General features: G+C 38.2%; 1 protein-coding gene across 1 annotated transcript; it reads right to left on the bottom strand.

Moving 5' to 3' along the window:
- Window positions 1-2,318: 2,318 nt before the first annotated feature.
- LOC128046951 (hyaluronidase PH-20-like) lies at window positions 2,319-9,847 on the bottom strand. The gene is made up of 3 exons (XM_052639142.1): window positions 8,897-9,847; window positions 8,336-8,425; window positions 2,319-2,933 (listed from the first exon to the last, which is right to left on the bottom strand). Exons 1-3 carry the CDS (start codon window positions 9,845-9,847, stop codon window positions 2,319-2,321), a joined length of 1,656 nt encoding a protein of 551 aa, XP_052495102.1.
- Window positions 9,848-13,883: the final 4,036 nt, after the last annotated feature.

Below are 13,883 nucleotides of genomic sequence, written 5' to 3'. Positions count from 1 at the left end.
AGATGGTTGGATGGCATCACTGACTCAATGAACATGAGTTTGAGCAAACTCAGGAGTGAGTGAAGGGCAAAGAAGCCTGACATGCTGCAGTCCATGGGGTCTCAAAGAGCTGGACATGACTGAGCAACTGAACAACAACAAAATATAATAGGAACTGATCCAAGTTAACATCAGGTTCATATAGCTAGTCAGTGTTGAAAGTTTTTTGCCCCTGTAACTGTCCATCTCCAAAATTCATACCTTTTTCAATTCATCTTGCTGTCTCCATTCTATTACCTGACAACCATTTATGTATTCTAAGGAACCTAGTCCATATATAGCATCCTTTCCAGAGCATTATCGAATTGTCTCTTTGTGGCTTACTTGTGAAAACGTGGCTTTCACAGTAGAATCGTAATTGGAGCAAAAACTGAAGGACAGAATTAAGGAAAAGGGCAGCATCAGTTCAAGAGGATTCAAGTGACCATGACAACTCCCACACTTATAGTGGTTTCCCATTGGCTTTGATATGTTCAACAAATATTTAGTGGGCATCTGCTAAGCCCTGGAGAAGGAAATGGCAACCCACTCGAATATTCTCGCCTGGGAAATCCCACAGACAGAGGAGCCTGGTGGGCTACAGTCAATGAGGTCACAAAAAAGAGTCTAGCATGACTTAGCGATGAAACAATGATGACTAAGTTTCAGATGCTATTCATTACACTGTGGATTAGAGCAGCAAGATATTTCCCTTATAGGAAGGTGATAGGAAGTAAAAATGGAGGACTATGTCGTGCTGTGATATATGTGCATGGGGAAAAAATGAGGTAGGTCAAGAAGTTTGGGAGCATCTTCCTTGTAAAGTCTGTACATCTTAGTATATTTATAGCAGCCCTCACCAGGTGGCTACCAGCTACCTCTACTGAATACCACTGTAATCACCATATTCAGTATTCTCTTCTACTGAAATTCCATTTTTCTCATGTCTTCGCATGAGCTAACTGCCGTTCAGCCTATGCAAAGGACACATCATCTCTTTCGTGATGTCTCTGAAATCCTTCTCTGACACCCTCAGATTCTTGTTAGTATGCCAGAGCATACTGAACTATATCATAGCACTTCCCACACATTGTGTTGTAATTTTCCACTTTCAATGTCTATCTTCAAATATACGGCAAGAAGCATACTATTTCACCTTAAGTCTGGGACTCTTAATATTATGCCTGGCAGAGAATAAATACTCAATAAATGCTCTATGAAAGATGCAGATGCTTAAATGAAATAAGACGTTTTAATAAGATATACAAGATTGTCAAATTTGGCAAGGATGAAAAAATTAGAATAATTTATATAAGATTCTAAAGACATATTAAACCATGTACAAAAGTTGACAGGGTAATCACTTTTTAAAGATTATCTTTTTATAAAGCAGAACTTGAACACATTATCAAGGTAAAATAAAAAACATTCCATGTTTCAGACAGACTAGTACATTTAGGATATTACATTTTAAAAGATAAGATATTGGAATGAATATTTTCTTGACACTTTTATTACATATTACAAACTACTTGTAAAGACATTTATTTGCAGTAAATTGGTATTATTCACATCTTTACTTTTCTCAGAAGAAAATTAGGCCTCTAAGTATTCTAGGCCTTATAATCAGTCTTTGGTAGAATCAAGAATATAACAGGTACCTCTTAGTATATATACATTCTCACTATGTGAAATATTTGCAATACACTCATTGCAATTGGGCTTCCCAGGTGGCTCAGCTGGTAAAGAATCCACCTGCAAAGCAGGAGACCTGGGTTCAATCCCTGGATTGGGAAGATCCCCTGGAGAAGGGAAGGGCTACCCACTCCAGTATTCCGGCCTGGAGAATTCCAGGGACTGTATAGTTATGTAGGGTCGCAGAGTCAGACACAACTGAGCAACTTTCACATGGCAATTAGAAAATACAAAATTGGATATCTTACAAAGCATATTCTATCTTTATCAAGTGTCTACTTTGAGTTTCAAAAGCAAAATGTGCTATCAGTGGATTTATTAACACTGCCCCAACTATGAGTTTGAAAATTAAAGGCACTGGTCACAATTCTTTATCAATTAATAATTAACTTAAAGTTCAGTTTGATCATGAAAAACAATCTTTGCTCAAAAAATTAAAATACTCTCTTGGCCATGAGTTTTGATTCACATTTCAAATGTAAAAGTTTCTATAGGTATCATTACTTGCCTAAAATCATCTGGCTAAATATTAAATATAAAAATGTACAAAATATAAAAGCACAAAGCATGTAGACAGGAAACTTAATAAGCACTGAATTTATATTTTAATAGGTTGTTTGATTTTTAATATTTTGAATACTTGACTGCCTGGAAGTGTTCTTCCATTTAACACCTTGACACCCCTTTTGGGTGACATTGGAGGTGGCTTCCAAACACCTGACTTTGAGGCACTCAGGGGACTGTTTCTCAGGAGTACATGGAGATACTGTGGCAGCTGTAGTGGAGGGTGAGATACTGCTGACAGTGGTAGTAGGTGCCTCATTCTGGCTAGAGGAATGATCACTGGGTTGTAACTTCACAGGGCCATCTATACAAATGTCTTCTGCCATACATACATTAACACTATGAACATTTTTTATATCAACTTTCTTCTTACAGTTGATGTTGGCATAACAACTGCAATAAAATTTATCAGAAAACGTTTGCAGGTCTTCAAGTGTGACTTTCCCAGGTACTGTGTATTTTCCACCTTTCCCAGTTTGAATAGCAAAATTCATTGGGTTCAGGTGAAGATAGTCGCTTGAATTCCATTGTTTCCTTGTACACACTCCTTCATCGTGGCAAAGCACTTGGCTGCACATTTTGGCTGCTAGGGTGACGTTGATTATGTAAGGATTCAGTGTAGTGTTCAAGTAATTGCCTAGGTTCATGCAAGATTGCTGTAAAATTATAAGATCAGATTATTAAGATCTAAGTAAGTTAGTTCATATATGAATTAATTCACCACATAAGGCAATTTTAAAGGAAGTACCAAAAAACCAGTAAGAGGTAGGAAATATTTCATCTTTTTTGCTTTATCAAGACCATTCCAGCTATTTTTGTGTGTGACATTTTTAAGTTTCAGATGCCATTGCATGTCACTAAATCATTGACCAATTGAGGTTTAATATACCCTGGCCACAGTCTCCTCAATAATTCCTACACTAACAGGGATGGAAGGGGTGGAATGGTACAGTGGAGTGGGGTTGGAGGGATTAGAGCATGGAGTCTGGAGTCCGTCTGCCCCGATTGGAGTCACAGTTCCATCACTGGCTATGTGAGCTTGGGAATCCCTTAAGCTTTCTAAGTCTTGGTTTCCTTTCTGGGTGACCTTGGGAAAATTAACTAATTAACCTGACCATGCTTCAGCTTCATCATCTAAAGATAATTATAGAACCTACCTCATAGGGTAGTTGTGAAGATGAAAAGATACAGTGTACATAAAAGGGCTAAGCGCAGGGTCCAGCATATCATTTTTTACCTCAGTGTATAGATAATATGAAGTGCAAATAAAGATAAGAAGTATCACATTTCTCAGATACTCTTAAGCCCTGGAAAGAGTGGTTTCTGAATTGCTAGCTCACCAGCTATCCCATCTTAGCACCTGATAGTGCGTGTATGCTGGTGCTGCCTTCTCCCTTCATCCCACTCTCTCCCTCCCCCACTGCATGCACAAGTCCGTTCTCTACATCTGCATCTCCATTTCCTCCCTGCTGGTAGGTTCATCAATACCATTTTAGATTCCATACATATGCGTTAATACACTATATTTGTTTCTTTTTTCTTTTTGACTTTCTTCAGTCTGTATAACAGGCTCTACGTTCATCCACCTCACTAGAAGTGATAAGAAGTTGCTGTGTAGGTCAAGGAGCCCGATCTGGCGCTCTGTGATACCTGGAGGGATGGGATGTGGGGAGGGGAAGGAAGCTGAGGGAAGGGATCTATATATAATTATGGCTGATTTGCATTGTCGTATGACAGAAACCAACACAACCTTGTAAAATAAAAATTTAAATATTTAAGTTAAAAAAAGGAAGAAAATCGCTAGCTCAAAACACTTAAACAGATTCAACCGACTATATATTAAATGTTATATATAATTCAAGTATGGTTGAACTATGACAGCTGTTTTGCAGATATACTTATTTGGCAGAGTATGAGTGATGAGTCACTAAAATGATTCATCTTGAAATGAATAGAAAATGGATACTTCTTAAAAATAGGAATCCATCCTTTTCAAAATATAGAAGGTAGTTGCTTTCTTTCATGATCAACAGTTCCATTGAGTGAGTTGGCTGTGCTCATCCTTCATTAAGATCAAAGGAAGTGTGTGTTTGTGGCAGGTTGGCAGGCAAGTTGAGGAACCTTGGCAGCTTCTACTTGAATCTATTTCTTGTTACCTTCTTGAGATGATGCCATCAATGGTAGGCAGAATAAGATCCTTCCAAGGATGTTCATACTCCAGTCCCTGGGAACCTGTGACTGTGTTACTTTACATGGTAAAAGGGACCCTCTAGATACGATTAAGGCTGTGGATCTTGAGATCGGGAAAGTCTAAGACCAAACCACCCTGAATGTACCTGATCTCATTTGATCTTGGAAGCTAAGCAGGGTCGGGCCTGGTTAGTACTTGGATGGGAGGAGATGGGGAGAATATCCTGAACCATCTGATGGACTCAATCTAACCACGAGTCCTTAAAAATGTAGAAACTTTTTCTATGTGGATTTTAAAAATGAGCTGGAAGAAAGAGACAACTACAAAGGTAAGGGAGACTAAACCCAGCATTGCTGGCTTTGAATGTAGAGGAAAAGGCCAAAAGCTAAAGAATATGGTGACCTCATGAGAAACGAAATCACCCTAACCATAGCCAGACAGGAAATAGAGATCTTGATGCTACAAACACAAGAAAGTGAATTCTGCCAACAACCCAAATGAGCAAATGAGGCTCTTTCCATAGAAAGGAATGCAATCCTGCTGACATCTTGATTTTAGTGCATTAAGGTCCATGTTGGACTTCTGAACTACTGAACTGTAAGATAATTTTCTGCTGTTTAAACCACTGTTTGTTGCAGTTTTTGTGGCAGCAATAGAAAACCTCTTCTTAACCCTCTAATAGCTTTACATGGCGTTTAGAATACAATTCAACTTGTATACAGCCTGCTGAGGTGTAACCTCTCCCATCTCTTGTACCCTCACCCACTTGGCCTTAGACATACTAGTTGTTTCACAAGCATGGCAGGTTCATTTCAAGCTGCACTTACTGTTTCCTCTGCCCAGAATGCTCTTCCGTCTCACTTTTAACATTACTGACTCCATCTTGTCATTCAGATTGCAGTTTTCATTAGACCAGACCCTTCTTAGACACCTTCCCTGTTCACTTTCTTAAATCTTTCTATTTAAATTTTTTGCATAGAACTTACCACATAAAATAATTTTATTGTTTTGTGTTGCCTTTATTGGGCTTACCTGGTAGCACAGTGGTAAAGAATCTGCCTGCCAGTGCAGGAGACGTGGGTTCAATCCCTGGGTAGAGAAGATCCCCTGGAGTAGAATATGGCAGCCCACTCCAGTATTCTTGCCTGGGAAATCCCATGGACAGAGGATCCTGTGGCCTACAGTCCATGGGGTTTCAAAAGAGTCAGACACAACTTAGCAACTAAACAAGAACAATTGTTTTTATCCCTCCAACTGTATGAGCTTCATGAAAGCAGGGACTTTGTCAGTATTCTTCAACACAGTGTCACCAGTGCCAAGGGTATATGAGAATTTATACCAAGATCAAAAGACATTGATCTGGGCTGCCCAGGTGGCACTAGTGGTAAAGAACCTATGTGCAAATGCAAGGGACATGAGAGACAAGGGTTCAATCCCTGGATCAGGAAGATCCCCTGGAGAAGGAGATGGCAACCCACTCCAGTATTCTTGCCTAGAAAATCCCATGGACAGTGGAGCCTGATGGACTACAGTCCATAGGGTCACAAAGAGTTGAACACCACTGAAGCGACTTAGCACAGATGACATTAGAGTTGTCTACAGAGACATGAACTAGGCAGGAAGAGGAGTGAAAGGATGAGAATGTTTGAGAGTCAGTAGCCTACAAAAGATGCAATCTTTGTAGGCTTAAAGTCTTTCTCTAAGACATAAAGTCTAGTTTATAGCATTTGTCAAAATCCATGCTGTAAATCCTCCTACCATGGCCAATTTTAAGCTACCAACATGACATCATCATTACATAGGACAGTATTATGGTAGGACGAAACACACCATTGCATAATACCATTTCCACTTATACAGATATGATAGATATAAATAAGAAGTATGGATAATAGGAAAATGAAGTAAATAATTGATACATTTTTAGTACTTATTACTTTTGTTTTTAGCATACTTAACATAGTTTTGTTTTTGCATACTTATTCTAAGTTTTTATAATTTAATTTTTAGCAAACATTTCACAAAATATCTGAATATTTAACAATGAGGTCTCAGGAACTAAAGCCAGTAGAAGCTGACTCTGCCTTACAGTTGGGTCTAGTAAGATGAAATGGAAGGAATGGTTTGCCTACATTTGATAACCGTTGTTTTAAGTCAATTCCAGTCATTGCAAGTAAACTTCCAATTACCAGTTTTTTAAGTTGTCAGTGGATCAGAGAAAACACAAGCATTTGACAGTATTGATGACATAGGAAAAAGGCAAAGTAATGATAGAATTAGCATTCAGAATGATTGTAAATTGGGAAAGGTCTACAGAGAACAAGTTAAAATCAGTGTCATTAACTAGGAAGTCTTCATATTAAAGTTGAAGGACTGTCTCTATGTGAATAATACTGAAGGTGATTTGAGAGTCATGGTGGAAGAATGCGAATCTAAGATTGAAGTGCAATTTAAAAAAAAAAGTGTGGCAGTTAAATTCTATGCCATGTCATACTGCTAATGTCATCTTACTAATTGGAGAATGCCTGATTGATTCCTCATCAGAGTAAGTGTGAAGTTCTCAATTTAAAAAAAATTATAAATGGGGAATTTATAAATGGTTCCATCAAAGAATTAATGGGATCCTTGAGAAAAGAGTTTATACATTTGAGAAAAACAACTGATAAAAATTAGGAATATTCTTAGGAGAATTATAATTCTTAAATAATTTTCTGACATATAAAAGATTTTACAAAAGGGACATATCCCATTCTCTGAACTTATAGTCTATATTATTTCTCTTTACTGGTGATCAAACCAGAGATAATAGAATCTACCAAATAGGTAGGAGGGCTCAGATAATCTTGAAAAGAATTTCAAAAAGCTAAATACCTTTATAAATGAAGAAGAAATATGGCTAGTGTATCTGATGGACAAGATACAAAAGATCTCTTTTGGTCTTAGAGTGTAAATTCTGTTCTTTCTAAGTCCTAGGATGAAACCTCTGGACCAAGAGCTTCATTAGACACACTCCATGGCACCTAGGTTACTAGTATTTCCACATCGATCCAAGAAGGAAAGTTCAGCTCCAACTCAGCAGTGTCCATGTGACAGCTCTATTCATGCTTTGAGTCAAGAATACTGAAGAGGTGAAGGATAAAGACCTGATACAGAGAAGGAAAGAAAGACAAGAGAAGGAGAGAAAAGGAGGAGGTCCTGATAGAATGGTTTAAGGCTTTTTGAAGTAAAGAAAATGCATTAGGAAAAAAGGAATACAGTTCATAGTATGTAGAGCTAAATAAACCTTCCTTCCTAATAAAACAAGTTTTGCTTAAAATAGACAGTAATAAATACAACCTGTGGAAAATAAAGTGTTCCTTTTCCTCTCCCTTAGGGAAGCTTTGAACAATCTAATACATTTTCAAAAACTAACTGCCAACTGCCCACATCTCTCCATCCCAGTTGCTGACCCCCCACAGTAAACTGTCATTAACTTAGTAAATAAATGAGTGCTTAATAAAACAGTAATCGGGTGAATGAAAGAATGAGTGAATGCATATTGACTAGTTGAGCTCTTCTTTTGAGAAGCAACAGGGCAGAATAGAGTAAAAAAAAAAAAACACCAAGACTATAGTCCTGTTTTTGCTACTTCTTAGCATAGCACAGAGAATTTCAGTTAATCGCAACAAATTTCTGTTTCCTCACTGGAAAACTGCCTTACAACACAATCATACAATTGATAGTTTGATTTAACCACTATTAATTGAGCACCAACTACTTTGTGCCAAAGATCATGTTTATTACTCAATCCCACAACAATTCTCATGAACATTCAAAGTAGAAATGTTTTCATCTGTTTCCACATCTATTTTCATCATTTCAACTTACCATAGTTAGGCTTAGATTGAGACTGCCCCACATTATAATCCCAGAGGCACCTAGAGCAACGATCTCACCAACCGAATTCACAAGGTCACCCTGGCAAAGGTGATAGGGAGAGTTAACAGGGAGGAATACAATGAAGTGTTATACATAGGACAGTAACACCAAAGCCAAGAATGCTGACCCAAGAATAATTATGTAAGTATTTCTCCACTATTCATTTCTATCTTTTATGCCACCACTGTCCTACTATAACAAAAACATGAATTTTCTGCTACTATTTTAATTACTTTTATTGACAAGAGAGTAGGCCCATAAAAGGAGCTGAATTAGTACATTGTCTATACTACCCAATTGTCTATGGTTGCTAAGATATTGTATGATTACATTAAAAATGAAATATATTCTTATTTTACATTCATATAAGGATGAAGAACTACCTGAGTGCATATTCCTAAAGATTATTAAAAGCTAAGTTTTACTCCTTTCAAAAATGATGTTCCTTTCCACTAAACACCATTTGTGGACAATATTCTATAGCCTTCTTACCTTGCTGTATTTACTTACCTGAGAAAGGTATGTTGAAGACCCATCAGTAAAAACTGGACGGTGATATACAAAAACCGGAAGTGGACTTTCAACACTCGCTATTTTAGACAACCGAATGGCTTCCTGGACACGATTACGAACATAGAAGGCAGCTTTTGGAGTAGATTTTAACTTGATATTCAAATAAACAGAAGGGAAAAGGGCAGTGCTTTCCTTCCACAACCAGTCAAGATCATCATTTCTCCGTTTTTCTAAATCAGAGCAATTTCCATTGTAAGTAGGATGGTTATAATTATGATTGTAACAATCAGGAAAAAGATAATAACCCCATAAGTGATTTGGCCGAAGTAATTTTCCCAGTTTTAAAGTCTCTTGCATGAAACTCTTTCCTGCTGTCTCAAAATCCACTTGTGCAATCTTGGAAGCCTCTGGGAAACTGAGTTGTGGATTTTTTTGCAGAACCAACTCAACAGACTCATCCCTGTAAACATCTTTAGGTTTCCAGTTTCTTGCCCAGGTAGGCCTCCAGTTTTCCCAGTCAATGACCGCCAAGCCCACGCTGTCATTTGGTATGTAATAGGCAATGTCTTTTTTGGCTTTTTCCAAATGATTTTTTAAGTTTCCCAACTGGGGAATTCCTCCATATACGGTGTTGCCTGTTTTTTCATCTATATGAGGATAGTAGCCAAGTCTATCAGCATAAAATAATGTAATAAATTGTCCCGTAGCACTTTTTTGGGGGCTTCCTTTTACAGAGAAGAGTCTTAGATCTGGAGGTAATTTAAATATTTTAACACAACGTTCAGCTGGGGCATTCCAGGCCCAGAGGAAAGAAGTGTTTGAAATAAGAGGGGGTGCTCTGAAGTCCAGAGCCAAACAACATGGAAGCAGAAGGAAGGCAAACACTGCCTGGGGTGTTCCACTGGCCCCAACAAAGCTCCTAAAGGAGATATGGTGGCGCCTTAGCATTCTCTTCACAAAGAGCGATGACTATGAAAAGCACTTTTTTCTCCTACACGCTTTGGTTTACCTAATACTTGATGCAAGATAGGAACACAAAATGAAGCTACTTTGATGGATAAAAATGAATAATGATGATTTACATTTAAATATTCTTCTTCCTTCGTATTTAGGAATGTTTTGCAAGTTGCTTCATCTGTAACTGAAAAAAAAAAAAAAGTGTAGAATGTGTCATTACATTACATTTCCATGTCAGAGATTGTAAGCTTCACAGTCAAGTTCATGACTTTAAGTGCAGGGAGTTTAATTCAATGTTTGAAGATGAAGGACTCCTGTGCTTGAATTAATAAAGTTATTTTCTCTTATGTGTGATACAGATTGTATAGTGACTAATACTTCTCATGTTTCCAAATCACTGTTGAACCTACAGAGAAGTGAAGTTGGCTATTTTACCTTGTGCCTTTCTAGCTGTGCAGAATGCTGTACCAAACAATGCCTTAGCAACAAACTGTTAAATAAAAATAAATTCCAAGTTGAACCTCTCATTTTTTTGTTTCTTGAAAGAACATTTTTTAGTGTTCTACCAAAAAGTGGGAAAAAACCTCTCATGGAATGGTGAGATTTTACCATTATTATTATTTTTTTTTTTTCCATTTCTTAAGGAAGGCAGGTAGAGGAGGAGGCAAAAGTCACTTCTGCCAGAGGAGATAAGTCAAAAGTTTGCTCGAAACTATTGAATCAAATAAAATCGCCTTTTGAGGGGTACGTTCAAGTGCTGGTTTACCAGTGCCCCATACTATATCAGAGTAATGTACACTTGTGTTTAAAGTTAGTAAAATATTTTATGACTTTATATCTTCCAGTGAAAGGACTGGTTCTGGCCTACCTCATGAAAAGGAATATATGAACTTTGGCCTCATGCAAAGGGTTGACTCATTGGAAAGGACTCTGATGCTGGGAGGGATTGGGGGCAGGAGGAGAAGGGGACAACCCAGGATGAGATGGCTGGATGGCATCCCCGACTTGATGGACGTGAGTCTGAGTGAACTCTGGGGTTGGTGATGGACAGGGAGGCCTGGCGTGCTGCAGTTCATGGGGTCGCAAAGAGTCGGACACAACTGAGCGACTGGACTGAACTGAACTGATAGTTGAGATTGTATTATATCATTTTGATTGTCACAATGTGTTAGGGCATATTTTGTGGTACAATATAACAGTCTGAGTCAAGGATAAGAAATTAAGCTATGTATTATTTGACATTTGGTATTTGTAAAAATTATCTGCAAGAAGACATATTTAAATATTCTGTGATTCTAGGAGGAAACTAGAATGTTGAATTGGATTACTAGCATATTGCTATGTCACTGTATAAAGAGAATTTAACGTTTTTCCCATGAACATGTGGTCTTACAATAGATATCCATTTATTCCCATTGCTGAAAAGCATTACTCTAAAGAGACCACCACAGACAGAATAAAATAACATCTTAAGAACCATTACAGTCTCATGCTTTGAAGAAAATGGATTTTCCCTGCTAATGTTTAAAACATGTAAAAGAACTAGAAATTTTCACAGTTTAAGCCTTTATAAACTTTCTTACTTAGGACCTAGAAAATCTTCACCAAAAGTAGCATTGGAGGAAACACTTCTCCTTTAAACTACCAATACAAATGCCTGAATGGCAGCTAGTGAGACAACTACATGGAATAAAGAAAGGATTAGGTTAAACTTGTTGAAATAATGTTCATACCTAGTTTCCACATGGTCATTTTAAGTAAGAAAAGCTTGGGGAAGAATGAACGTAATGGGAAGATCTCTACTCACAGAAATTGTCAAAAAAGAATGGACACTTCCATCCTTAATTGTGAATTTAAATTTTAAAAAGTAACAAAGCTGTGACATTTAAAGGATAGTTACTCTAATGGTTTGAACAGTGTGCCCCCCCGCAATTGCATTTCTGCCTCAAACCTGATAAGAATATGACCTTATTTGGAAATAGTCTTTGCAAATATAAATAGTTAAAGATAAAAGATGATATCATCTTGGAATTAGGGGAGGCCCTGCATTCAGTGACTGGTACCCATATAAGAAGAGTAAAGGACACAGAGTTGTAGGGAAGAAGGCCATGTGACTATGAAGACAGAGGCTGAAGTAACACAGCTACAAGCCAAGGAATGCCAAGGATGCCCTGAGCCAACAGAAGCTAGGTAAAGACAAGGAAAGACTCTTTTCTGGCGTCTTGAAAGGGAACACAACCCTGCTGACACGCTGATTTAGAACTTCTGGCCTTCAGAACTAACTCATAAATTTCTGTAGTTTTAACCCACTAAGTTAATTGCAGTTTGTTTCAGCAACCCTAGAAAACTCATTCTAATCACCAAAGGTAAAAAGGATTGTAGTTTCTACAAGTTTCTTTTCTCAAATCAATTTCATCTTCAAGATTAAAAATTAGCATGTTTATATGCATCATAATGTAACTCTTTTACTCAAACTGACCTAATTTTAACAAACCAGTGACAGAGCCAGAACCAGAAACTGCATTTCTGTGGAATAAAACCTTCTTGAAGTCTTCAGAGTTTTTAAGTAAAACTCCATCCTTTGGGCCACCTGATGATTGTCAGCCTAACCTCAAATGTCACTTTCATACACAGCAAGATGTTTGGTGTCTGTGTGAGCCAAGGCAATGACCACAGGCAAAAGCCTGTGAGGCCAAGAAGACCCACTTGAGCTTGAAACTGATTGCAGGTTTGAGTTTCAGTGAGAATAGCTGTGTGTGTGTGTGTGTGTGTGTGTGTGTGTGTGTGCTGAAACTGATTGCAGGTTTGAGTTTCAGTGAGAATAGCTGTGTGTGTGTGTGTGTGTGTGTGTGTGTGTGTGTGTGCTCAGTTACATCAGACTCTTGCTACCCCTCAGACTGTAGCCCACCAGACTCCTCCTATCCATGGAATTCTCCAGGCAAGAATACTGGAGTGGGTAGCCATTCCCTTCTCCAGGCAATCTTCCTGACCCAGGGATTGAACGCACATCCCCTGAATTGCAGATAGATTCTTTGCTGTTGACCCACCAGGAAAGCCCAAGGAAGAGATGTACAGGAATTTAATTTCTCCAAGCAAATAGACAGACAGTTGGGAGACTGCTGTGTTAATACATAGGTGAGAGAAAATAATGGAAACAGGAACATTTTTAGGTCTAAAATACAAAGGCAAGATTGAGAAATTATAGATCAGAGGTTTCTGACTATAGTCAGAGAATTAAATAGATTACTTTTAGAGCAGAAACTTCGAGGTTCTCAAAATTCACTTCTGAGACCCAGTTAAAGGAACTAGCCTAAGTCCTTCCCTGGTGGCTCAGATGGCAAAGTGTCTGTCTACAATGCAGGAGACCTGGGTTCGATCCCTGGGTTGGGAAGATCCCCTGGAGAAGGAAATGGCAATCCACTCCAGTACTATTGCCTGGAAAATCCCATGGACAGAGGAGCCTGGTAGGCTACAGTCCATGGGGTCGCAAAGAGTTGGACACGACTGAGCTACTTCACTTCACTTCACTTCACTTCAGCCTAAGTCCAGAGCTTTATAAGTAGCAAAGAGCATATTTGGACTGGCTGGGATCTTCATTGTCATAAGCAATTCTTGTTAATAAGAATAATTTATGATGTTTTATAAGTAATGTGGCCAGAAATAGATAATAAACTTGATTCAATAAGAGAAGTTAATGACGTTTGTGGCTGCGTTCCATTGACTTCTTTCCCATTTCCGTTTATCATTATCGTCACCCTTATTCTTTATTATTCGTTACTTCTCCTACTTTGTCTCAGGTTTGTCAGTATCTCCCACAGATTAAATTTGCACAGACTGGAGACCGTCAAGGCTAAAGAAATTGCTAATTCTTAATCTGTGTATCCCCTGTAAGACAAGTTGCTTCAGTCATGTCCAGTTCTGTGTAATGCTATGGACTGTAGCCCACCAGGCTCCTCTGTCCACAGGATTCTCCAGACAAGAATACTGGAGTGGGTTACCATTTTGTTCTCCAGGGAATCTTCCCAAC

Source organism: Budorcas taxicolor, chromosome 4, assembly GCF_023091745.1.
Source record: "Budorcas taxicolor isolate Tak-1 chromosome 4, Takin1.1, whole genome shotgun sequence".
NCBI lineage: Eukaryota > Metazoa > Chordata > Mammalia > Artiodactyla > Bovidae > Budorcas > Budorcas taxicolor.
This window is presented reverse-complemented; position numbering and strand designations above follow the sequence as displayed.

What these genes read in the sequence shown, in the direction of transcription:
- LOC128046951 (XM_052639142.1), bottom strand. Translation starts at nt 9,847, where the DNA reads ATGCTAAGGCGCCACCATATCTCCTTTAGGAGCTTTGTTGGGGCCAGT. An exon ending in CTTCAACATACCTTTCTCAG is followed by an intron (nt 8,426 to 8,896) that starts GTAAGTAAATAC and finishes CACCTTTGCCAG; the next exon opens with GGTGACCTTGTGAATTCGGT. An exon ending in TCAATCTAAGCCTAACTATG is followed by an intron (nt 2,934 to 8,335) that starts GTAAGTTGAAAT and finishes ATAATTTTACAG; the next exon opens with CAATCTTGCATGAACCTAGG.